The sequence below is a fragment of the Urocitellus parryii genome, chromosome 2, assembly GCF_045843805.1.
Source record: "Urocitellus parryii isolate mUroPar1 chromosome 2, mUroPar1.hap1, whole genome shotgun sequence".
In the NCBI taxonomy this organism is placed as follows: domain Eukaryota; kingdom Metazoa; phylum Chordata; class Mammalia; order Rodentia; family Sciuridae; genus Urocitellus; species Urocitellus parryii.
In genome coordinates this window covers 11,208,627-11,229,736 of record NC_135532.1, presented here as the reverse complement: position 1 = coordinate 11,229,736, position 21,110 = coordinate 11,208,627, and the positions used below count along the sequence as shown (strand labels likewise).

General features: G+C 46.6%; 1 protein-coding gene across 6 annotated transcripts in view; it reads left to right on the top strand.

Moving 5' to 3' along the window:
* Positions 1-20,818, top strand: part of Clybl (citramalyl-CoA lyase) — a 240,261-nt gene extending 219,443 nt beyond the window's left edge. For 2 of the 6 annotated variants that reach the window (XM_026400271.2, XM_026400254.2), the window contains 2 exons: positions 8,728-8,847; positions 9,824-9,951. In XM_026400271.2, the coding sequence (XP_026256056.1) occupies positions 8,728-8,847; positions 9,824-9,828 (125 nt within the window). In that variant the 3' untranslated portion in view covers positions 9,829-9,951. Of the gene's footprint in view, positions 1-8,727; positions 8,848-9,803; positions 9,952-13,886; positions 13,912-20,794 lie in introns of those variants that run through there. The other 4 variants (XM_026400267.2, XM_026400257.2, XM_026400264.2 and 1 more) reach the window with 3 other exon arrangements.
* Positions 20,819-21,110: the final 292 nt, after the last annotated feature.

The following is a 21,110-nucleotide window of genomic DNA, read 5'->3' as shown; positions in this document are numbered from 1 at the left end:
CGTGCACACACACACACACACACACACACACACACATACACAATCTGAGGTGGAGGTGATAGTTGCAGAACTCTGTGTAATTACTACAAAAAAAAAAAAGAAAGAAAGAAAAAGAAAAAAATCAATGAATTATATATTTACAAGGGGTGACTTTTATGATATACAAATCATACCTCAGTAGAGCCAGTGGAAAAGCCTGAGAAAATTAAGCACAAAGTCTAATTTCCTGGCACATTTGAAAACTGCTTAGATTTCAAGACTCTTATAAATCTAGTTGTTTTCACTTTACGTGTGACACACTTGGCTTGGTTTTTCCAGTTGTCTTTATTAAAAGACATTTAACATAAAGATGTCTATTTCTGTCTGATCGTTCTGCCTGAATACTTTCTAAGGTCAATCTTGTTACCTATATTTCAAAGGCTGTGTGTTTTTGAAACAGAAGGCACCCTTAGTCTCCTCTATAAGTTTGTAAAATAAGGATGGCTCTGGTCCACTGAGACCCTCCATCTGTGGCTGACTGGGTACTGGTCACATATTAAGATAAATGATCCAGGCATTCACCCCAGCTCTCCTCCGGTTCAGTTGCCTCAGTCGTCCTGCTTTGCACCTATCAAATCCATTTTCCAGACCTTCTACTTCTTTCTCCTCTGACTTTGTGAATTTTTCTACTTTCTCTACAGGACTAGAGCTAAATAATTCCATGCTTCCTTTCTATAAAGCAAAATGTCCTTGCTGCCTGTTCATCTTACATCCATCCCATTTCCACATTCTGTGGAATTTCCTCCCTGTTTTTAACAAGCACGGCTGGCCAGTCCTCTTTGTGACACCTCTTCCTTTTCCTAACTGTCCTCTGCTGAAGAGCCCTGTGCTGTTTGGGGGCCTCCTCTGGTGTAAAACAGGCTGCTGGTGTCAGGTTACCTACAGTTGATGAGGAACTTCCCTAGCTGGACATCTGAGTTTCTAAATTCCTTTAAATCTGTTTGTTTAGTAGCTGATGCTCTGACAAAAAGATAGCGCTCCTGAGTGTAGTTCTTAAAGTCAGCTAAGGGTGTGCTTTGTCACTGCTGGGGGGTTCAAGGGGCTTGAGGCATGCACCTGCACCTCCTCCTCCTGCTTCCAGCATCACTGGGGTCTTCAAAGTCTTAAAGGGACTCTGAGGGCGTCACACCCTGCTGTGATGCACGCACCCTGCTTCTCACTGGCTGAGGCAGATGGAATGCAGTGGCCTCTGGCTAGCAGTGACAGTAGCAATGCCAGGAGCAACAGTGGTCCTAGTAGTGGTGATAGTAGTCAGAGTAGGGGTCTGAGTACTGGGATTGGTTGTGGCAACAGTGGTCATGGCGACCTGTCCCAGCTATGGTGGCAGCAGTGGTGCTGGTGTTGCAGTAACAGGTCCCATCTGCTGAGACTGTTATGTGACGAGCCATCACATGCATTATTGTCTTTAATCCTCAGGTCAACCCCACAAGGAAGTATCATTCCCATTTCACAGATGCAGAAACTGAGGCTGGGGCACACAGCAGAACTAGACATACTGATTCAAGTTCAGGTGTGGCTGAGCCCAAAGCCCATATTCCTAACCTTCTACCTCAAGTGACCTCAAGGGAAGAACCCAGAAAAGCAAGTCCCTTCCATCTGTGTGTCTTTCTGAGCCTTTCTTTCCAGCTGCACACCCCGGGGTGGGTCCTATTTTAGTTTAGCAGGGAGTCCCAGGGCAGCTAGATGGGATAGATGGTCCCCAGCGTCCTCTCAGGACAGTGCCGACCTGGCAGGTGGAGCTGCACAGGGCCACAGGAAGACCTCTGTTCCGTTCCCATTAATGATTGTGCTCTGGGTTTTGAAAGCTGGAGAGCTACAGGGGAAAGTCTGGGAAGGAACCGAAGGGTCCAGGGTGGCTTCTCCAGGCTTTAACTTGGAAAATAAATCCTGCTGCCCAGGGTGCAGGATCCCCACTCCCCACACCTGCTCCGAGCCCTGCGTCTGAGGCAGGCTGAGGGCCTTCCCAGGGCGCTCAGGATAGTGCTCCAGCCAGACAGTTCTGAGCAGTCCCCAGGCAGGGGCAAAGCCACCCCTTCAGATATTCCACCTGTTACATTCTTACAGTCATTTAAAGGACTTCCCATCAAAGGCCAGGGGACGTCGTCTGTCTGAATTCCAGCGATAGTGCTAAAGACAGATTAGCACAATATGAATTGTCGTCCATGCTGAATGACTTCAGCTGAACTTTTAGAAATTTCACGTAGAGATACATTAGCATCTGTAAATTATCTGGCAATAGGAGTAAATGGCTGCTGAATTTTAATTCAAAATATTATTAAAATATCTATCAAATTATCACTGCAATTTGAAGTGTTAAAAAAAAAAGAAAAACATGTTCTGTTTCCCAAGTCTTCCATAATATTCTTTTACCATTTTGAATGACAGTTTTAAAGATTTGTACCCATAAAACAAAGGGTTACTGATATTTGGAAGCAAATGTCAAATGCTCCCTCTTTTAATCCTTTTAGCAAATGGTTTCAAGACTTCAAATATCACCCACATATTGTATTGTTGGATTTTGGTATTTCTGATACCATAATAATTATAGAAAGGGGTTTTAACTGGAAACTATAAGTGAAAGTTGTTATATTTTGGTTCTCTCCAAATTTATTGTTAAAATTGCATTTTCTCATTTTCTTACCTGGCCCTTTCTTACACATATTTTTTAGCCTCATCCTAGTAATATCTCTTGAATAATAGTATAGATATGCCAGGTATTTTTTTTTACAAATTACATCAAAATAAAAATTGAAAATATATAGTACATAAAATAGATACATAGTAAACCTTTAAATTTCTTTTTTCTGCATTCATCTGAGGCACTACTGTTTTCACCCATAACGTGGGCAGACACTGAGATCTGAGGTACAGCTTTAGCTTTTTTTAGTAAGTTCCTTAAAAAGGTTAACTGATATTGGACCCAAGTTGTTGCATCTATAAAATTGAAATAATCATGCCTTCCCCACTGCAAGGAAGAAAGTGGCTTTGAAAATGTTATGTATGGACTGGGGCTGTGACTCAGTGGCAGAGCACTTGCCTTGCACGTGTGAAGCACTGGGCTCCATCCTCAGCACCACATAAAAATAAATAAATAAAATAAAGGTATTGTGTCCATCTACAATTTAAAAAAAAAAAAGAAAATATTGCCTCTATGTCCTCCCCTCAGGGTCCAGGGAAGTGCCAGCCTTGAGTGGCCCCCTGTGCTCTGACAAGAGACTGAGTCTCTCTGTGCTTGGTCATGGGGGAGATTTCCAGCTAACGAGTAGCAGAACCAAAATTGTACAATGTTGTCTCTTCCGTATCACTTTAATTTGGGCTACTTAGGTCCCCTTTCCTCAGGCCCTAGACGACCTCTTCAGCCACAGAAAACGCCAGCCTCTATCCTGTGCTTTTTTCATTTGTCTTGTTCAGGGAGTCATTGGTGACCATAGGCACAGGGCCCCTGAAGAGGAGAGTCAACTCCACACCACTTCTCTCTGGGCAGTGCCAGATTCCAGGCCCCTCTCTAGACCTTCACTGGGTGCCCCTGACTTTTTTCTTTTTTTGCAGTGCCAGGGACTGAACCCAGGGCCTCGTGTGCTACGGAGGTGCCCTACCCCTGAGCTGCTCCCCTGCCCATCCCTGGCCTCTAAACCTTAGGAGGTTTAGAAGTACGTCTTCCTCAAAGCCCTTCCCTGGCCAAACTGCCCCCATTTGGGTAGCTCCTTCTCTCTGTGGCTCCTAAGCCCTTAAGCACCACAAATGTGACATTCTCACTGAAACTAAGTCCAACCCCAACCTGACATCACAGTTTTTGAGGTCAGTCACTGTGCCCTATTGGAGGCTCAACTAGTGCTAGCCAACTGTCCAGTGAATGTCACTAGACTCAGGAAAGATCAAGGGCACAGAGAGACACTTGCAGACAAGGGGAGAGTAATAAGAAAGGAAATAGAAGGCTCATGGGGACCAGGGGTGGATCCTCATTCTCAGTCACTCTCCCTTCAGTCGCCTGGCGTGGGCCCCACAAAAGGACCAAGCTCCACTCGTAACCGCCATGTGGCCGGGTCTCTTCCTTCCCGCCTCTGCCCCCTTTCCCCTGAGAGGCTGCTACTCACCCTTCACATCTCAGCTTAAACATGGCTTCCCAAAGGAAGGGCCATTTAACCAGGTCAGCCCCACCCCCTGCAAATGCCCTTAGCTCCCTGTGCCTTCCTCCTGGAGCGTTTGCAGGTACACAGTCAGTTCTAGAAATGTTTGCTCACTGTCTTTCCCCCATCAGGCTGGAGGCCCCACGAGGTCAGGACCCCATCTGCCCTGGTCCCTGCTCTAGCAGCCCAGTGCCCAGCCATGCCAGACACACAGTAGGCTCCAAATACATGGGGGTGGCACATGGGCTGAGGATCACAGAATAGGTCCCAGGTCCTGCAGAACTTGACCAGGTGGGTGGCAGATCCCCAGGTCCCTGGGACCACTGGGTTAGAACTTTACTGCATGTGTCAGGGTGCCATGGGGACCCTGCAGAGTCATGCTGTAGCAAAGCTTTGACCAGACAACCACAGTCCCTTCCTAAGGTCCAAAACTAAAGAGAAATGACCCAAATCTCACCCCATGGAACTGAGTCTCCACGTTCCATCAAGTTCAAGTTGCTTCCCTGGCTCTCTCTTCCTTCCTCTTCACCTTTGTCAGTCCAGCTTTATGGGGCATCTCCTATGCACCTGGCATGTCCTGGGTGCTGTATTTGGGCCATCAGAGGCACATGAGCCCTGGCCCTGTCCTTGAGGGCCTCCCAGCAGAGTGAGCCAGTACAGGAGGGTAGGACGGGCCGCACCAGAGGCTGCAAGGAAAGGAAGGAGAGGTGGCCTCTATCAAGGGAGCCTGGACACCTTCCCAGAGGTGGCATCAGGGGTGTGTGTCTTGTGGGGACGGGTCAGGGCCCTAAAAGACTGGCAGGATGCAAGGCTGAAAAAAGGGTAGGGCTGGACTAGGGGTCCCGCTCATGATTCCATAAATCCAAAATGAACTGAGACAGGGCTTAAGCAAATGGATAATCCCATCTGATCTGCTTTAGAAAGATAACCACCTGATTCCAATTAGGGAAGTGCAACACACACACACACCACACACACACACACACACACACACACACACACACACACACGCCATAAGGAAACATCTCAGCTTTCTATCAATGAGACCTCTGTTGGCCAGCCCAGGAGCCAACAGCCTTCCTACTGAACTTCAGGAGCCTGGCACCCAAACCCATCCTTAAAATGAAAATCATGCCTGGTGTGGTGGTGCACACCTGTAATCCCAGTGACTCAGGAGGCTGACGCAGGAGGATCACAAGTTCAAGACCAGCCTCAGCAATCTAGTGAGAACTTGTCTCAAAAATAAGTGGCCGAGGATATAGCTCAGTGGCACCCCTGGGTTTGATGTTGATGCCCAGTGCACCCCCCAAATCACAATCCAATAGCAATGAAACCAAGGCCTCATGAGGGCTTATCCAAGGACTCCACAGCGTGAGAGGTTGCAACACAGGAAAGAAGGGAGCGCGCCGCGATGCTGAGCATCCCTGAGGACTGCCATCCCTGCCTTCGTGAGGCTCAAGTAGCAGCTGACTACTGGCAAAGAAGGGCCACCTCCAGCAGGTCAGGCCGGGCTGAGCGACTGCAGCCAGTGACTGCACGACCAGGATCCCAAGGGAGATCCAGATGAGCAAAGTGACTGAAGGCATTAGGAATTCACTGGGAACTGTCACTGAGCAAAGGACTGAACACTGCCTAGGAAGAAGGTGTCCCTAGAAGGAGAGCATCTAGCAACTGCGCTCAAGGGCCATGAATGCCACAGAGATCCCTCTCTGGGCGAGTCACAGCAGCAACATCATCGTTGGAATGTGCCAGAGAATGCACCCCAAATGCCCAAAGAAGGTGTCTAAAAACTAATTGAGTTGGGAGTGGGGGTGGGGGTAGATCAGTTGGGGCAGAGGTGTCTAGCAAGCCTGAGGCACTGCGTTCCATCCCCACGGCAACAAAATTTAAAAAGAATTAGATCAATTTGTGGCTCTTAGCAAATGACTCCTACTCCAGAGGGAGAAAGAAAGTCCAGTACTAAATACCAGAAATGTAAGAGATGTGAAGAGCCCACAGCTGGGATCCCTGACCTCATCTCACCATCCCCATCACTTCCGGCTCAGGAGGGGTCTCCCATGGAGGACGCCAGGGTCTGAGGAAGTTACTGTTATTTCTGTGCCTATCCTGTCACCAGCAGTGGCCAAACCAGTGAAAACACAGGTTCTCAAGTGTAAATGGGCATGACAACATCAGGATTCCTGGCCAACTCCAGACTTCTTCAAACCGTGTGGGAGTGGGCCCTGGAATCTGCATTTTAACAGGCTGTGAAATTGAAACTTCTCTAAATTCTTTATTAAGAAATATTTCAGCCAAGCACGGTGGTGCATGCCTGTAATCCCAGTGGCTGGGGAGGCTGAGGCAGGAGGATGGCAAGTTCAAAGCCAGCCTCAGCAAAAGCGAGGCACTAAGCAACTGAGTGAGTCCCTGTCACTAAATAAAATATACAATAGGGCTGGGGCTGGGGCTCAGTGGTTGAGTGTCCCTGAGTTCAATCCTGGTACCCTCCCCGCCCCCCCCCAAAAAAAGGAATATTTCAACCCCTCTGAAAAAATCCAAGTAGCTTTTTGAAAAACGAATTTTTTCAAATTCTGACCAACAGACAATTTATATTTCCCATGTAGATCCATATATTAAAAAACAGATTATAGGTTGATATGTGAACGCACAAAAATATTCATAGTAGGCAATCTAATTCTTAACATTAAAATCCCCAATTTGCACAGATGAAGGAAACATAGAACAAAAATGCTCAATTTTGTTTTCCATCTTAGTAAAGCAAATCAAGCAGAATCTGCCACCACAGAAGAAAGAAATGATCTCCCTGTCTTGAAAAGCTACAGGAAGCATTTTTCATCTTTGATGTGCATGTGGACCGCAAAGCAGTTCCGGGCAACATGGCATAAACCCAAAGGCATCATTTTGATTCTCTGCACATCGTTTTGGATTTCATGTGCATCTATGCTAATTTTCTCTCTCCAGCCTATTATTTAAGCCTTCGAAGGACAGATGTGCCGCTTTATAGGGCCATAATCCACTTGGTGGGCGGATAACGAAGAGGCCTTTGGTCTTCCTCATTTACTCCAATAAGAAAAGTAGAGGATTGCCTTGTAAAACAGCATGTCACTCATGCCCTGGTTTCCATGGAATGTAACCTACAGAACTCCTCAGACCAAATGCATAAATTCATCATGGTCAGAGAGATGACCCGAATTAGCTCCAGGCTGAACAGAATGATGCAAAGGCCAACCTGGGGGTATAAATAGGAAAAGCAAGAGGGTCACAAAGTGACTTCCAGAATTTTAGGCCACACAGGACTGTGGTTCACTGTTCTGAGGATGAGAAGGAAGAAATTCCAATCCTAGTAGGTTCTTAAATCTCTGGATTGAATGATAAATTCTGAAATCATTGCTAAGGATTCCCTGCACATTCCTTTCCTTCTTTCTCTCTTTTTTAACCTCCATCCCATGCATGTGGAACCCTGAGTGACCTCATGGTGGGACTCGAGCACACCATGCAAGAAGCCCTGGTTAAGGACAGCATTGGCTGATGAGAAGTGGCACTTGTACTTGCAAACTCCAGAATGGGCTGCACTATCTCCAAATGAACCACCAATAACAAAGATTAGGGTTGCTGCAGCCCATGTCCAGTCCCGGAAGACCACCTGCTCCATGCACACCAGCACCCTTGCCAGCGGGTAGGAGGAAGAAGAGTTCATGAAGGGCTATAATTGCAAGCAGCAAAAAGAAATTATTAAAAATACATAAACAACCAGACATTAACTGTGGGTTCTGGACATGCCACCTCTGTTTGATTTTTCTTTTTCTGAGAAGGTTTGGAACTCTTGAGACCCAAGCGCTGGGCACAGCTCTGACTTTCCTAGTCACATAACCTTGAACGATCCCTCGATGACTCTGGGCTCTACCTTCCCAACACAGAACAGGGCCTAGGTCACATGAAACACCGAGCAAGGATTTATAGAAGGCTTGAACAATAAAAAACCTGCAAAATGAGCACATACCAGGGAATCTCAGAGATGCCTTCCAGTCTCAACATTCAGCAGGCCTAAGATTTCTTTGTCACAGACTCATGTCCCTGTCATCCTACTCTTCTGCAAGTGTGTCCCAACAGACTCATCTCTTGGTACTCAGGACATTGCTACCTTGCATGTCGTCATCACCATACATTTTACGACACCCCTCAATCATATCATTTTTTAAAAACACTAATCAATAGAGCTTTTAAAGTCCTATGCAATATTTCACAGGCTATATAAAGAAGTATTTAAATTTTCCTTCCACTGTTGTTTCCTGCTTGATTTCAAGAGTTAAATGAGCAGTTTCCCATGCTTTGTGTCTGGTATGTTTTTCCTCTCCATTAAAATGCTAAAGGTGCCCCCCCCCCTTCAGGAGGAAAGAAAGAAATCTTTCCCCTGCAATTTACTTTGGCTTTCTCAAAAGTTGGGCAGGAAAGTCAGTGTAATTCAGGTGGAATCGAAAATGTTCTTGTACAAGTGTGCGCAGGAAGAAAGCCTATAATTTCCGAGCATTCTTTTAGGAAGTTTGTATTCTCTGTTTTCCAGGGAGCCTTTACTTTCCAAGGGAGTATGATCGACATGCCATTACTGAAGCAGGCCCAGAACATTGTCACGCTTGCCACATCCATCAAGGAAAAATGATCTGTTCAATGCAGCTCTCATCAGGTGGGCTGAACATATACAGTGGGTTTCTTAAAGACACACCGTACCACTCAGGGCACCTCGTTAAGCATGCCAGGTTTGGACCTTCCTTGGTCTGCAGTTCGCGTTAATCACGATTTTTCCCGTTGTTGTCTTACTGGTCAGCTATGCCTCTAAAAATGGACTTTCTTCCTTTGGAGTCCAAATTTATGATTGTATTGTTGTTTATCAATGTTTGACGAATATGGGTTTATGATTTCACAGGGAGAGAGAATCTCGGGAAGGATGGGCAGTGAGAGGAAATTAGGTCTTTCTTGAAACAGATCTTTCCCAAATGCACATATGCCTGCACTCTTCTCATGTTGGGAAAGGTTTCCCACGTTGTTCATCTCTACAGCCGGCATCACAAATAATTTTAAGAAGGGCCAGGTTTTTAAAGAATAAGAACAAAATTAAGAGTTCCTGTCTATTTCACTGATAATCTGATAAAACATTATTAAGTGTTATATTGGCTTGTAAGATACCTTCTAAAAATACTTTCAAACTGATTCCTTTAACCTTCATCCCCCAAATGCAGCCTCCACACCCTGAACTGCCCCCAGTACAGCTCCCGTCCTGGGCGTTGGATGCTTTGGGTCAACCGTTGCCGGCAATTAAAAAATAAATGTGCAGAAACACAAGACCATCCATTCTCCCCTTTATTCTCCCGTTTAACTGTTCGCCATTGAGGCCATTTCCCCTCTGTAAATGTATGGCCAGGACAGGACTCCCTCAGCCATAAACTTGTAGCCTCTCGGAAGACACAAAGCCACGGGGCTGGTGCCTATGGCCCCCTGCAAGATTTGCATCACATTAGAGATGCTGCTCCAGGTCATATGGGTGGTGTGGTTAACGGGCTTAGTAAAGCTGTTTTGAAGAGGTTAACCCAGCTTGTAGTAAGGGTAAATAAACATAACAACCAGCCATTGTTCCCTATTCAGCACGTACTCTTATATTGAAGGCTAAAGGGTATTGAAGCTGCGGAGGATCAACGTGTGCGTGCCCAGAGGACGCCAATGAAGTTTGAAACACCAACAATCAGAGATTTTGTTTCTGTTCCTCATTAAATCATGAGCTTTTGTGTCGAGACTCTGGACGACTGTTCTTTAAGAAATTAACAGAATGGGAAGTTTTAAACTCTACACCAACCTTTTCATGACCTACACAGCAGCGACGCTGCTGCTCTTAGACGGACTCCGCGGGGAAGGCTGTTCTGTTTATTTAAATTTGTAAATAGAAAACAGTTGTTTTTCAGTTTCATTTTTCACCTCCTCCTATGCCCTTGTGGCTGATTCTCTCCGTGGCCCCTAGCATGTGCCCCAACCATGGGTCTGCTTTCCCCACCTCTTCCCATTCCTACAGGAAGCCCAAGAGGTGAGCAGAGGTGAAGTTTAGTTACAAGCAGAGGCGCCATTACACCCAAGCCGAGTGGGAAACCCCACCACTGCCATGGGACCCCACCCTCCAGCGCAGGGCAGGAGGGGCAGGACCCTATTCCAGCTGGCTCTTGGGAGGACCAAACCCAGGCGACATGGCTCTGGGAAAACATATTCTTGGGACATCAGTATTCCCAAACAGGGGTCCCGAGGAGCCAGATCTTAGGTGGACATGGGACATCAGGTGGGGCCACATGCTTTGGGCAGTACATCTCCCCTGCCCCAAGCAGCCACCCAAGCCCTTCGTCAGGACCCGATCACCCTTCCTCCCTCAGTGGGCAGGAAGGAAGAAGATGGCATGTGGCCACCTTCAGAGGTGATGGGCCACCCGCTGAGCTGCACATCAGGACCGCAGCAATGGGCAAGGGCAGCAGTTCCCCAGGAGCACCCCAGGCCCGGCAGCTACAGCCGGGAATCATGGACCACAGTGTCACAGTGGAGACGGAGCATGGGTGTCCACACCCAGTGTCTGCTCAGAACACGGGTGGGAAGACTGCTCAAAAGTCAGTCTCTCTCTCTCTCTCTCTCTCTCTCTCTCTCTCTCTCCCCCCCCCCTTTCTCTCTCTCTCTCTCTCTCTCACACACACACACACACACACACACAGAAAAAGCACTGGTCCAGGTAAGCCCTTGGCTGTGAGGGGACACAAGGGCACACATTCTGGTCTCCACGCCTCCATGCAGGCGGCCTCCACATCCACACAGGTGGGACTCCTCAGGTCAGGCCTTGTGGGAAGTCTGGCCGCCTCCCAGGGAGTCCCACCTGCCTGGCAGAAGGCAACAGGAACTCAGAAACAGCAGCCCTGCAGCCTGGTCTTGGCTTGGGACTAAGAGCAGGGCCTGGCTGGAACTCCTACCCCATTAGCAACAGGCCCATAGGTTCCTAGGTCCTCACCATTGGTGGCCTGCTCACCAGACCCTTGTCCCAAATTCTGTTCAAACAAACCCCCTTATTGTTTAAGTCTCCCCAGCGTGATCTTACTCAACCCAGTGGTCCCCCTTACAGTAGAATCATGACACTGGGACTGGCCAGAGCCAAACACTGGAACCAAGGTTCCACTCTCTGAGCAAAGACTCTAATGAGGGCCTCAGAAGAGAGTTGAGTCACAACCCGAGCCCCTTCCTGCCTCTTTTCCCTGACTGACAAACTGAAGGATAAGGAGATGCGGAAGATACTGTCACTCTTCCTCCTCCCCCCACTTCTCTGGTGCCAAGGTTGAGCAAAGGTGTCACTGGGGAGGGGCAGGCAGCTGAGGGTGGGTAGCGACACCTCCTTTCAGGCACTCCTGATGTGGGCAGTGAGGTCTGCCCAGCTCCTGAGCTGGGAGCTGAGCACAGGAAGAGGACCTTGCAGCTAATCAGATTAATTAAAAACCATACCTGTTTATATTTTGTGTAGCTCATCACTGCTCCACCATATCACCCCCTTGTTATTAATTCTTGGGGGCTAAATTATGGGTAACACTATTAAAACATTATCAGAACTAATGAGAAACAATTACTTAGAAAATGAGCCAGGACAAGATTGAGTCGAGTACATCGGTGGTGATCGCCGCAGATTAGTTTAATAAATCATCAGGTGCCAGGCAGGACTGACTGCGTGTATGCAAAGCCCGTCACGGGAAAAGGAAATTGAGATTTTTTTTTGCATAATTTTTTCATTAATCTCAATAGGACCCGTGTGGTGTAGATTGCTTTATTCCCCTAATACCTTGCCGGAGGGGGGGGTGCCCAATAATGTCTTCATTGTTTTACTGAGGTCTTAATGACAATCTGTGACAACCTCATTTTAATGTATAGAGGATTATATCGATACAGTCATGTTTTATTGAAGTGGTCAGGGGAACTCCAATTGGAACGAGGCACTTCTGTGAGCACAAGTTAGTAAGTTCTGGGGACCTGGGTGCCTTCCCTTCTGATGTCCAAGTTTTGAACTGGGGCAGCAGGGGCGGCTGCCTTGCCGCCTCTCCTCCAGGGACTGCTGGGGAAGCCGTGTCCTGCAGAATGAAGACTTCACAGCCTCCAATTTGAATTTGAAAGTCACTGGTTGCCTGGCATTATTTTGCTGGATAATTAGAACAAACCATGTGGTTGTGTTCCCTCTAAAATAGAAGTGTATTATTGTTCACACCTTTACACCCAATAGTTTTGTGGAAGTTTGAGTAACTGGCTTTCTTCCTTGATAACGCGAATTTTCTAAGGATGCCATATAAGGAGAAGAAAGGATACAGGCTTCTTCATTTGAAGGAGACTCTGCTTTTAGGATTTCAGTTTGCCGTGCAACATGAATCCTCCGTTTTTATTTTTATTTCATTTTCCCCCTCTAGTAGTAGGAAAGCAGTTGTTGGTACGAAGCCCATTATAAATTTCCAACAGGACTTTGTGCAGAGTGATGCAGGCGAGAGTCACCGGATGGGTCTGTAAAGGCAGAGCATGTGCCTCAGGCTTGGGGACACGGACCTCCCAGTGCAGAGCCCCCTCCCCCCACCACGTCTTCGCATTGCCATTAAGAGGGAAAGTAATTACCTGACCCCAGCATTTAAATGTTAAATCTTTAGTCTTAGTCTTGCCTTCCGCGCTCGGTTTTAAACTGGGGTCGGGGGAGGGGATAACTAGGAGAGCGACCAAAATAGAAAGTCAATCACTTTCGGATTCGTAACTTGGTACCTGCAAGCTTGCGCAGTGGGACCCGGCAGCTTTAAGCTGTTTTGAGTCGGTGATTTTTGTCGTTGTTGTTGGTTTGTTTAAATTCCAGTAATAATTTGGCAGCACACCTCCTTCCAAATCAATAAGGATTGCCAACGACACAAAGTGATCTGTAGGGAGGAACCGAGATCCTCCCTGGCGCCTTTTTGTGGAGTCTGTTTGCTGCGATCAAACCCTTCAGCCCGCAGAACATTTAGTTTGAAAAAGTCTTTCAGGACTTTGTAACTGTGTCCTTCCTTTTTAGATTTTTTCCCCTTTTCTTTCTTTTTTTTTTTTTCCCATTTAAAATGATCAACTGGGTTTTACTTTCGCTCCTTCCGACGGGAAGGGCACGGCGAGCCTGGGACCCGCGCGCCGCGTGGGAAGGAGGTGCGCTGCTGCGTCCGCGGCGCGCAGTGCGCGGGTCGCGGCCCCATCCGCGAGCCGCCTGCGCGTCCTGGAGGCCTGCGGTCATCGGCTGGCGCGGCCCTCGGGGTGGGCTGCGGGGACCCGTGGAAGCCAGTGGGGCCTCCCCCAGGGAGGCTGCGGTCCCTCGCCGGCCGGCGAGATGCTCGCGTGGAGCTGCGCTCCGGACTCGCGGCCAATGGGGCGTCCGGCCCTGCAGGGCCACAGTGGGGAGCCCGGCGGCCCAGCGGCCTGGACTTCGGCCCCGCTCACTCACCCGCCCGCCCGCCGCGGGCCGCCCGGAGCCTGCGAGCTTGTCGCGCAGCCCCGCTGTAATGGTGGCAGATCAAAGGCTGCCCCGTGTCCCCGCGGAGCCAGGGACAATCCCGCGCCTTTGTGCGCTGTTGCTAGGAGCCGGAGAAACTAAGAGAAAGTGTCAGGAGCATGTTAATCAGACTCGTTACAGTGTAACAATAACGTCTCTCTCGGGTCTCCCAGGCCCCGCGCACCCCAGCGCACCCCGCTCACAGGCCGGACACCTGCGTGGGGCCCTCGCGCCCGCCCTGAGCACCGACCGCCCCTGTGTCCCTCCAGCCCCGAAGACGACCCTGGACCAAGCGCAAGGACGAGGTCCGAGAGACCGTGCAAGTGCCAGGAACATCTCCCGGGGTGGTGGTCCCCGTGATCTGAGGCAGGCGCGGTTAACCTGGACTGCTGGAAGCTGGCTAGGTGGCCCGAGGGAGGTGCGGGAGGGTAGAGTCCCGTGGCTCCGCTTCTCACTCGCGGAACTGGATTGCTCACGTTACTCAGATACGATGTTTGAATCAAGAGAAAAAGGAGCCTTGCATTTCAGAGAACTTTTTGCTTAAGCGTTTCCCCGCCTATGTCTATTTGTCTTGCACATCCATGGAAGATACCATCAATGACCATCCCCAGTTTAAGAAAGAAAAAAGAAAAACTTTGTCAAGATCTGTCAGAGAGTCAAGATTTCTCTGAACTTTTCCCAAGGAATCACTTCATTGGCCCTTTTAGTCATTCCACAAACACCTGTTGAGTAGACTGGGTATCACACAGTTCCCTGAATATCATAGGATTTGCCCCAGATGAACTTTTCTTTTAAAATTAAAAAGGCTTTGCTGGCCATGTGCCTGGAGCTTGGAGCAGGACTGTAATCTCAGCTACTCAGGAGGCTGAGGCAGGAGGATCACAAGTTTGAGGCCAATCTGGACAATTTAGCAAGACTCTGTCTCAAAATGGGGGAGGGGAAGGATGGACTGAGATGTAGCTCAGTGGTAAAGGGCCCTTGGGTTCAATCCCCATGCCATAAATAAATAAATGCCTTTGTGGAAGTGAAGGGAGGGGCAAGGCTGTAAAATAAAGTCCAGTGTTAAAACAAAAATGCCATGGGCTACAATCGTGGCAATAACAATAGGTGTGAATTAAGAATTTTAAATGTTTGGAAAACTGTAAGTCATATGCTGGTTTTCTCCTCTTTCATCTCCTTGTCCCCTCCCTCTTCACCAGCCTGAGGTCTGACAGCATCTCAGAGTTACTGCAGGAACCCACTCAGTCTTGGCCCTTCCCCCTCTTCCCCTGCTGAACCATACAACAGGAATTAGAAAGTGTGCTCAGGCTCAGGGCAGAGGGCGGCCAGGGAGAGGTGATTTTCTCCTACATGACCTCTGTTCACGCAGCAGGAATGTTACTAAGGAGCCAGACTTCCAGAGTAGATCTGCTGTACCCTAAGTCAAAGATAAAGCTTGCAGTTCCTAGAAGGGGTAGAACCCACCTCTTAGATCACCTGCGCTTACCTGCTGACCCAGGAAGGCCCCTCTAACTGTAGAAGGCTTCTCCATTGATCACCATTGATTCTCATGCACTGCTGTGTGCAAAGTGTAATCATACAGAAAACTGGACATATTCCCAGAGGCTAGAGTCCTGGGCCTGGAAAGAACTTTAGAGATTCCTTTCGTTACATAAATAAGAGAGCTAATCGACTGAAAACTCCATCTTATGAAAGGCAAGGGGGAACCAAACAATGGCTGTGTCACAATAGCTAAAATATCTGCCACGAGGGGGAACTCAGGAAAAAGAAGATAGATTTTTTTTTTCTTGGTCTACATAATGCCAAATAGCTGGCTTGGCTGTTTGATTTTGTTTTATCTTTAGACAATGAATCAAATTGCTTTAGTTATTCAGACACACTAATAGAATCAAGAGAAAAAGGAACATTCAGTTTCAGATAGCTTTGTGTGGATGGTTTCTTCAGAGGAAGGCACACTCTAGGCATCTGGCTTAATATCTAAACAGGAGGAAGGCAGGAGGAATCTTCTGAGTTCCAGAAAGGGAAGAACACAAAAACCAACATGAATTTCTGGCTTAGATTTTTCTGGGAGAACTATGCTAATAGTCTTGACTACCAGATGAGGACAGGCGCACATCCATTTTTCACACTGGGCTTTCAGGAGCTGTGATTCCTGCAGTAGCTTCCATGGAATCTCTGTGAGGCTTCTCCCAGGCTGGCCTGCAGGAGCTCCAGCACTGTGACAGCATTGGCAGTCTCAAAGGGTATCATGTAGCTGGGCTGTGTTTTCTGCTGCTATAACCACACAGATATTTTGCAAAGCCCTTGCACAAGCTGCAAGCCTGTGGGCAGACAGTGTCACACCCTGAGACTCCTAACCAGTAAGACACACTGTGTTCGGTGAGGTTTCCCCAGAACCCCAGAGACACCTTGCTGGGCTTTCCTCAGTCCTCCCAAGCCCAGGGCTGAATGTCTGTTGTAGTTCTTGTTTAGATATGTGTGCCACCCCAGACAGTGCAGATTTCCTGAATATTGGACATTGTCATGGATTCTGATCCCTCTCCTTCTCTCACTTCTCACCCCCAACACAGATTGCTGAAAGTGTGTCCATTAAAGTCAGGAACTCTTTCCCCACCACACTTGATCCTGACTCTCCAACTAACAGGTTATGTTACATTTGGACAAGCCATTTATTCTCTCTGGTCATTAGTTTCTTCAACTATACAAATAATAATCCCTAATTCCAAGAGTTGCCATGAAGATGTGATACTCCTGGAGATGGTACCACCCAGATGGCCCTCCAAGGATCCCCACTTGCCCGGCTAGGGAGATGGAGTAGGCAGGCAGCAGAGAGTCCACAGCTCCTACAGCGTCTTGCCTGAGGCCAGTCCCTTCCCTGGATGGCCTGCATCAGGGATGAATAGGAATGATGAGGTAGGGACATAGAGACCCAGCTGTTTGGTCCAGATGTGGGACACACTAACAAATTGTGTATGTTCCAGAGCTCCCAGCAAGGTTGACCAAGACTGTTGGGTCTGTTCCTTCACCCCAATCCTGATTCCTTCTCCTTCCTTTCCTGGGCATTGATCTTTAATATCTTTCACCCTAATGTCTATGCATCTGCTCCTGTAAAGCCTATACTATAAAGTAATTAAATGAACTATTGTATTTTAAAGCACTCCATTATAGTGGCACACACCTGTAATTTCAGCTACTTAGGAAGTTGAGGCAGGAGGATTACAAGTTCAAGGCTAGCCTGGGGCAAATGATCAAGACCCTGTTTCAAATTAAATATTAAAAAAGAGTTAGGGGTATAGCTCAGTGACATAGCCCTTGCCTATATCAATGTTGGCTATATCAATCCCCAACACCTCAAAACAAAAAGTTAAAATGGTAAATTTTATGTGTATTTTACCACAATTTTTAAAGGAAGAATGAATGTGAACTAAAGATAAAATGAAACTAATAAATAATTATAGTATTTTTTAAAAGCACCTAGCATCCTTCTTGGCACATAATAGGCACTCTACACAGAGGCCAAATTACTTCCATACAGATCCTGACCTCACAATGCAGCAGAAGATGGGAATCCCACAGCAGCAAAGCTGCCCGAAAGAGCATTTCTATGAAGTGAACTCCCTGTCCTCATTCTGTTCTTCAGAAAAACATGTTGGTGGGGTGAATTCTCCTATGCCCTGGATACAGACACACTCGGCAGCCACAAGCATTCCAGAAGAGTTTTGTAACTCTGTTGTTGGTGTGAAGAATCTCCTGGGGGTGGGGAGGGGCTGGGTTGTGGCTCAGTGATAAAGTACTCACCTAGCATGTGCAAGGCACTGGGTTCGATCCTCAAACCACATAAAAATAAATAAATAAATAAATAAATATAAAGTTATTGTATACAACTATATATATAGATAGATAGATAGATAGATAGATAGATATAAATAGATAGATAGTTTGGTTTATAGTTTAGAAATCTAGCTTTCTAATCATGTGAGCTACCTGCAGGACATTGGGCAATCCTTCATTTACTGTGAACTTGGCACGAGGTATTTATTTACTGGAGAGACCCTGAGTGCAGATGACAGCTAATATATATATTATATATTTATATATATATAAAATCTCCTGGCCCTGGCTAGTCATGCAGCTCTGTGGCAAACACTTGCCTTCCATGTTTGAAGCCCTAGATTTAATCCCCAACATCTCACACACACACCCCACAAAGAAATCTAGCCTCATCGCTGGACTATGGAAATGTCTCTGTGTTGCAGATGTTTTGACTATAAACTCCTTTATAAAGTCCTTGATTTTGTAGACAACAAAGCCCAGGGGGGATTATGCAGTACCAACTCCTAGCTGGAGGGGGCACTGTGCACACAGAAAATACACGGCTAGGGTACTCTGGGAGTTGTGCAACTACTGACCCCATTAGGGGACTTGCCCAAGGTCATGCTGCTAACCAAACCAAGTCTACAACTCAGGTTTCCAGATTTCCTCCATTAAGCCACAGTCATCCTAGGACTCCTCAGATTCATGGTCCCACAATAATATCCCCACTTTGATTCTGTGGAGAGAGGAAGCTCCGAGTGAGCTTTAAGAAAGAATGAGGCAAACAGTGGAGCCTCCTTCAGCACTGCCTCCCTCAGGGCCAGGGTCTGTGCCCAGCAGAGAAAGCTGAGCTTTCATTCCCAGGTGAATACAGACCCTAGCACATTTTGCAGGGTTATCCACAGGGGCTGGTTGGAATGACCGGAGAATGTCTTGGGTTGGCTAAGAAAGAAGTCCCAGGAGAGGGATAAAGAGGCAGGACACAGACAGACATCAAGGACAGTAGAAAGGCCACAGCAGCCTCTTGTCTGGCCCGCCCGGCTCTCAGGGCCATCTGTGCTCTGCTCTCAGGCTGCTTCCTCTTCCTTTAACCCTCAATTTTACCTTCTCTTCCCTCCCCCTTCCCAATTTCAGAAGCAAAAATAACCAATGGAGGAAAGAAAACAACAAAATTAGGGGGGAAAAATCCCCTAAGTCTGTGCCCATGTTTTGGAGGGAAATCTAGCTTTCTAATCATGGAGCTGCCTGCAGGACATTGGGCAATCCTTCATTTACTGTGAACTTGGCATGGGGTGTTTATTATGCCCATTTTACTGGAGAGACCCTGAGTGCAGACGACAGCTAATGTTGTACTTTGGGAATCAAAGTAGAAATGTCAATGAGGCTGCTAATTATTTAGTAAATTAAATATTGCTGCCAGCGTGCTCTTCTAATGCCCTACATCTGATCATGCTGTCTTAATGCAAAGCCAACATTCAGATTCTATTTAGGCAATCAACAACATGGCAAATTCGTTATTGGTTCTTTACGTTTTAGTAGAAGATATTTAAGTGTGCGGCTTGAGACTCTTGTGGGAGTCTGGAGTGATACTTATGAAGGTAAAGTTTAACTTTAATTTGCACACATAAATTTATAAAATAGCAAATTTATATATTTGTTATCACATTATTTATAACTTACAAAATATAAATTTTATATATTAATGTCATTGCATTATTTATGATATAACACATAAAATTAGATTTCTATTTTTTTCTTATGCCTTTTGGGGCGTGTTACTAGAAATGCAACAACAAATAATTATAAAAACCATTATTTTCAGACTATGATAAGTATTCCATTTTAGGAGGTGACTCCCAAAAGATTCTTGTTATAATTTTGCCTTATGAAAACCTTGTTTAAAAAGGATGCATCTTTGTATCATCTAGGGAACTTGAAGTTGTGGAATATATTTATGAACATATTTAAAGTAAACATTTTCAAAATAAATAGCAAGCGATTGGTCATGAATTTGCATGCACCGCCTCTGAAAAGCAGCACATTTTGAAGAGGTCTGTTGAAACCCTCCACTGGCCTTTCCCTTCATTCTTAAAAGGCATGTGGGTTCGATTAGCACTCAAAAAAGAGAGTGTTTTCATAGCCTCCGGTACAGCGTTTATAAAAATTGTGATGATTTCAGGGACTGCACCTTCATTTTTTGAATTTTCAAAACTTGTCCCTTTTTACTCTTTTATTTTCTTTCAACAAAACAAAGACCGAAAGACCCCTTTAAGAAATTTTATCCATTCTCACAGAGCCCCAGTTTGTTGACCTTCAGGCCACAGAGTAAAACCTTTCTTTTAAGTCAAGCATTCCCCATTGGGAAGCACTCCAGCTTTTTCTTTTTATGAGGAATTTTAACTGCTGGACTTAATTTAATTATTGTATTTTGTACTTACTCCCAGAAGCCCCAGGGCAGGAGCTTTGCTTTTTTCGAAACTTTCAAATAAATATCTTTAGAAATGCACATTTCTGATGGCAGTGTTATTTCTTTGACTTGTCTTCTGATCCAAATCCCAAACATGGGCCTTTCAATTTCCTGACTTCCACACGGGTGGGTTTCCACCTTCGCACCTCTTTGCCAGGCCAGCCTTGGGGAGAGGAGCAGGCAGGCTGGCAGGCCTTGAGGTCCAGAGAGTAGCTGTCCAGGCTTCTTAACAGGAAAAGAAAAACCATCTCCAACTCGGACCTGCATTTTATACACAAGCTGGGTCTGGGGACATGGAGTTTAATGAGAATATCTCCCTGTGACTGTGACTGCCTATGCGGAGTTTCTATAAGGTGCCCCCCATCCACCGCCCCTCCCTCACCCCAAGGAGGCACATGGCAAACACACCAGGGGGGAGAGTTGTCATCCCCAGCTAAAAGCCATGATTCAATATCTTTATTTCTCATCTATCTTTATGTATACCAATTCCTATCTGAGCCTTTTAATTTCAATCTTTTGAGTTTTTTTTCCACTACATCTGGACTGTCAAAGGTGAAAAATAAATCTGTGTTTTGTAACTGACTTAAAATTCACTTAGGAATATTGAAATGCGGAGCAAATGTAACTTTTCCAGATTCACAAGATCTGCCTAAAATACTTTGTGGGGGTTAAGTCACTTATGAAGTGGATTAAGGACTTCTGTGACCTCTGACTTTAGGAAGAAGAGGATTCTAAACAGAATTATCTGCAAAGTGGATTGGATTTCCTTGTTTACTTTTATTTAAAATTTTAAATTTTTAGAAATCACATCATGTTGGAGCCAAAGAAGGGCTTTCAAAGAGATCATCTGGGGCAATGGGCTGCACCCTGTCTGTGTACTAGAATTGCCTGGTAGAGTGAGGAGGGCACCTGCAGACCCCACTACCGTGCAGGGGAGGCTCAATTCCTTGAGCCCAGGAATTCAGCACCAGCCTGCACAACAACCACAAAAAGAATGATCTGGTGGGCTTTCCATAGCTGCCAATATCCAGGACCCACCCTAGATTCATTAAACCAGACTGGAGCACCACCCATCATTTCGAAGATTGAAGAGAGAAACAAGCGAAACTCAGAACCT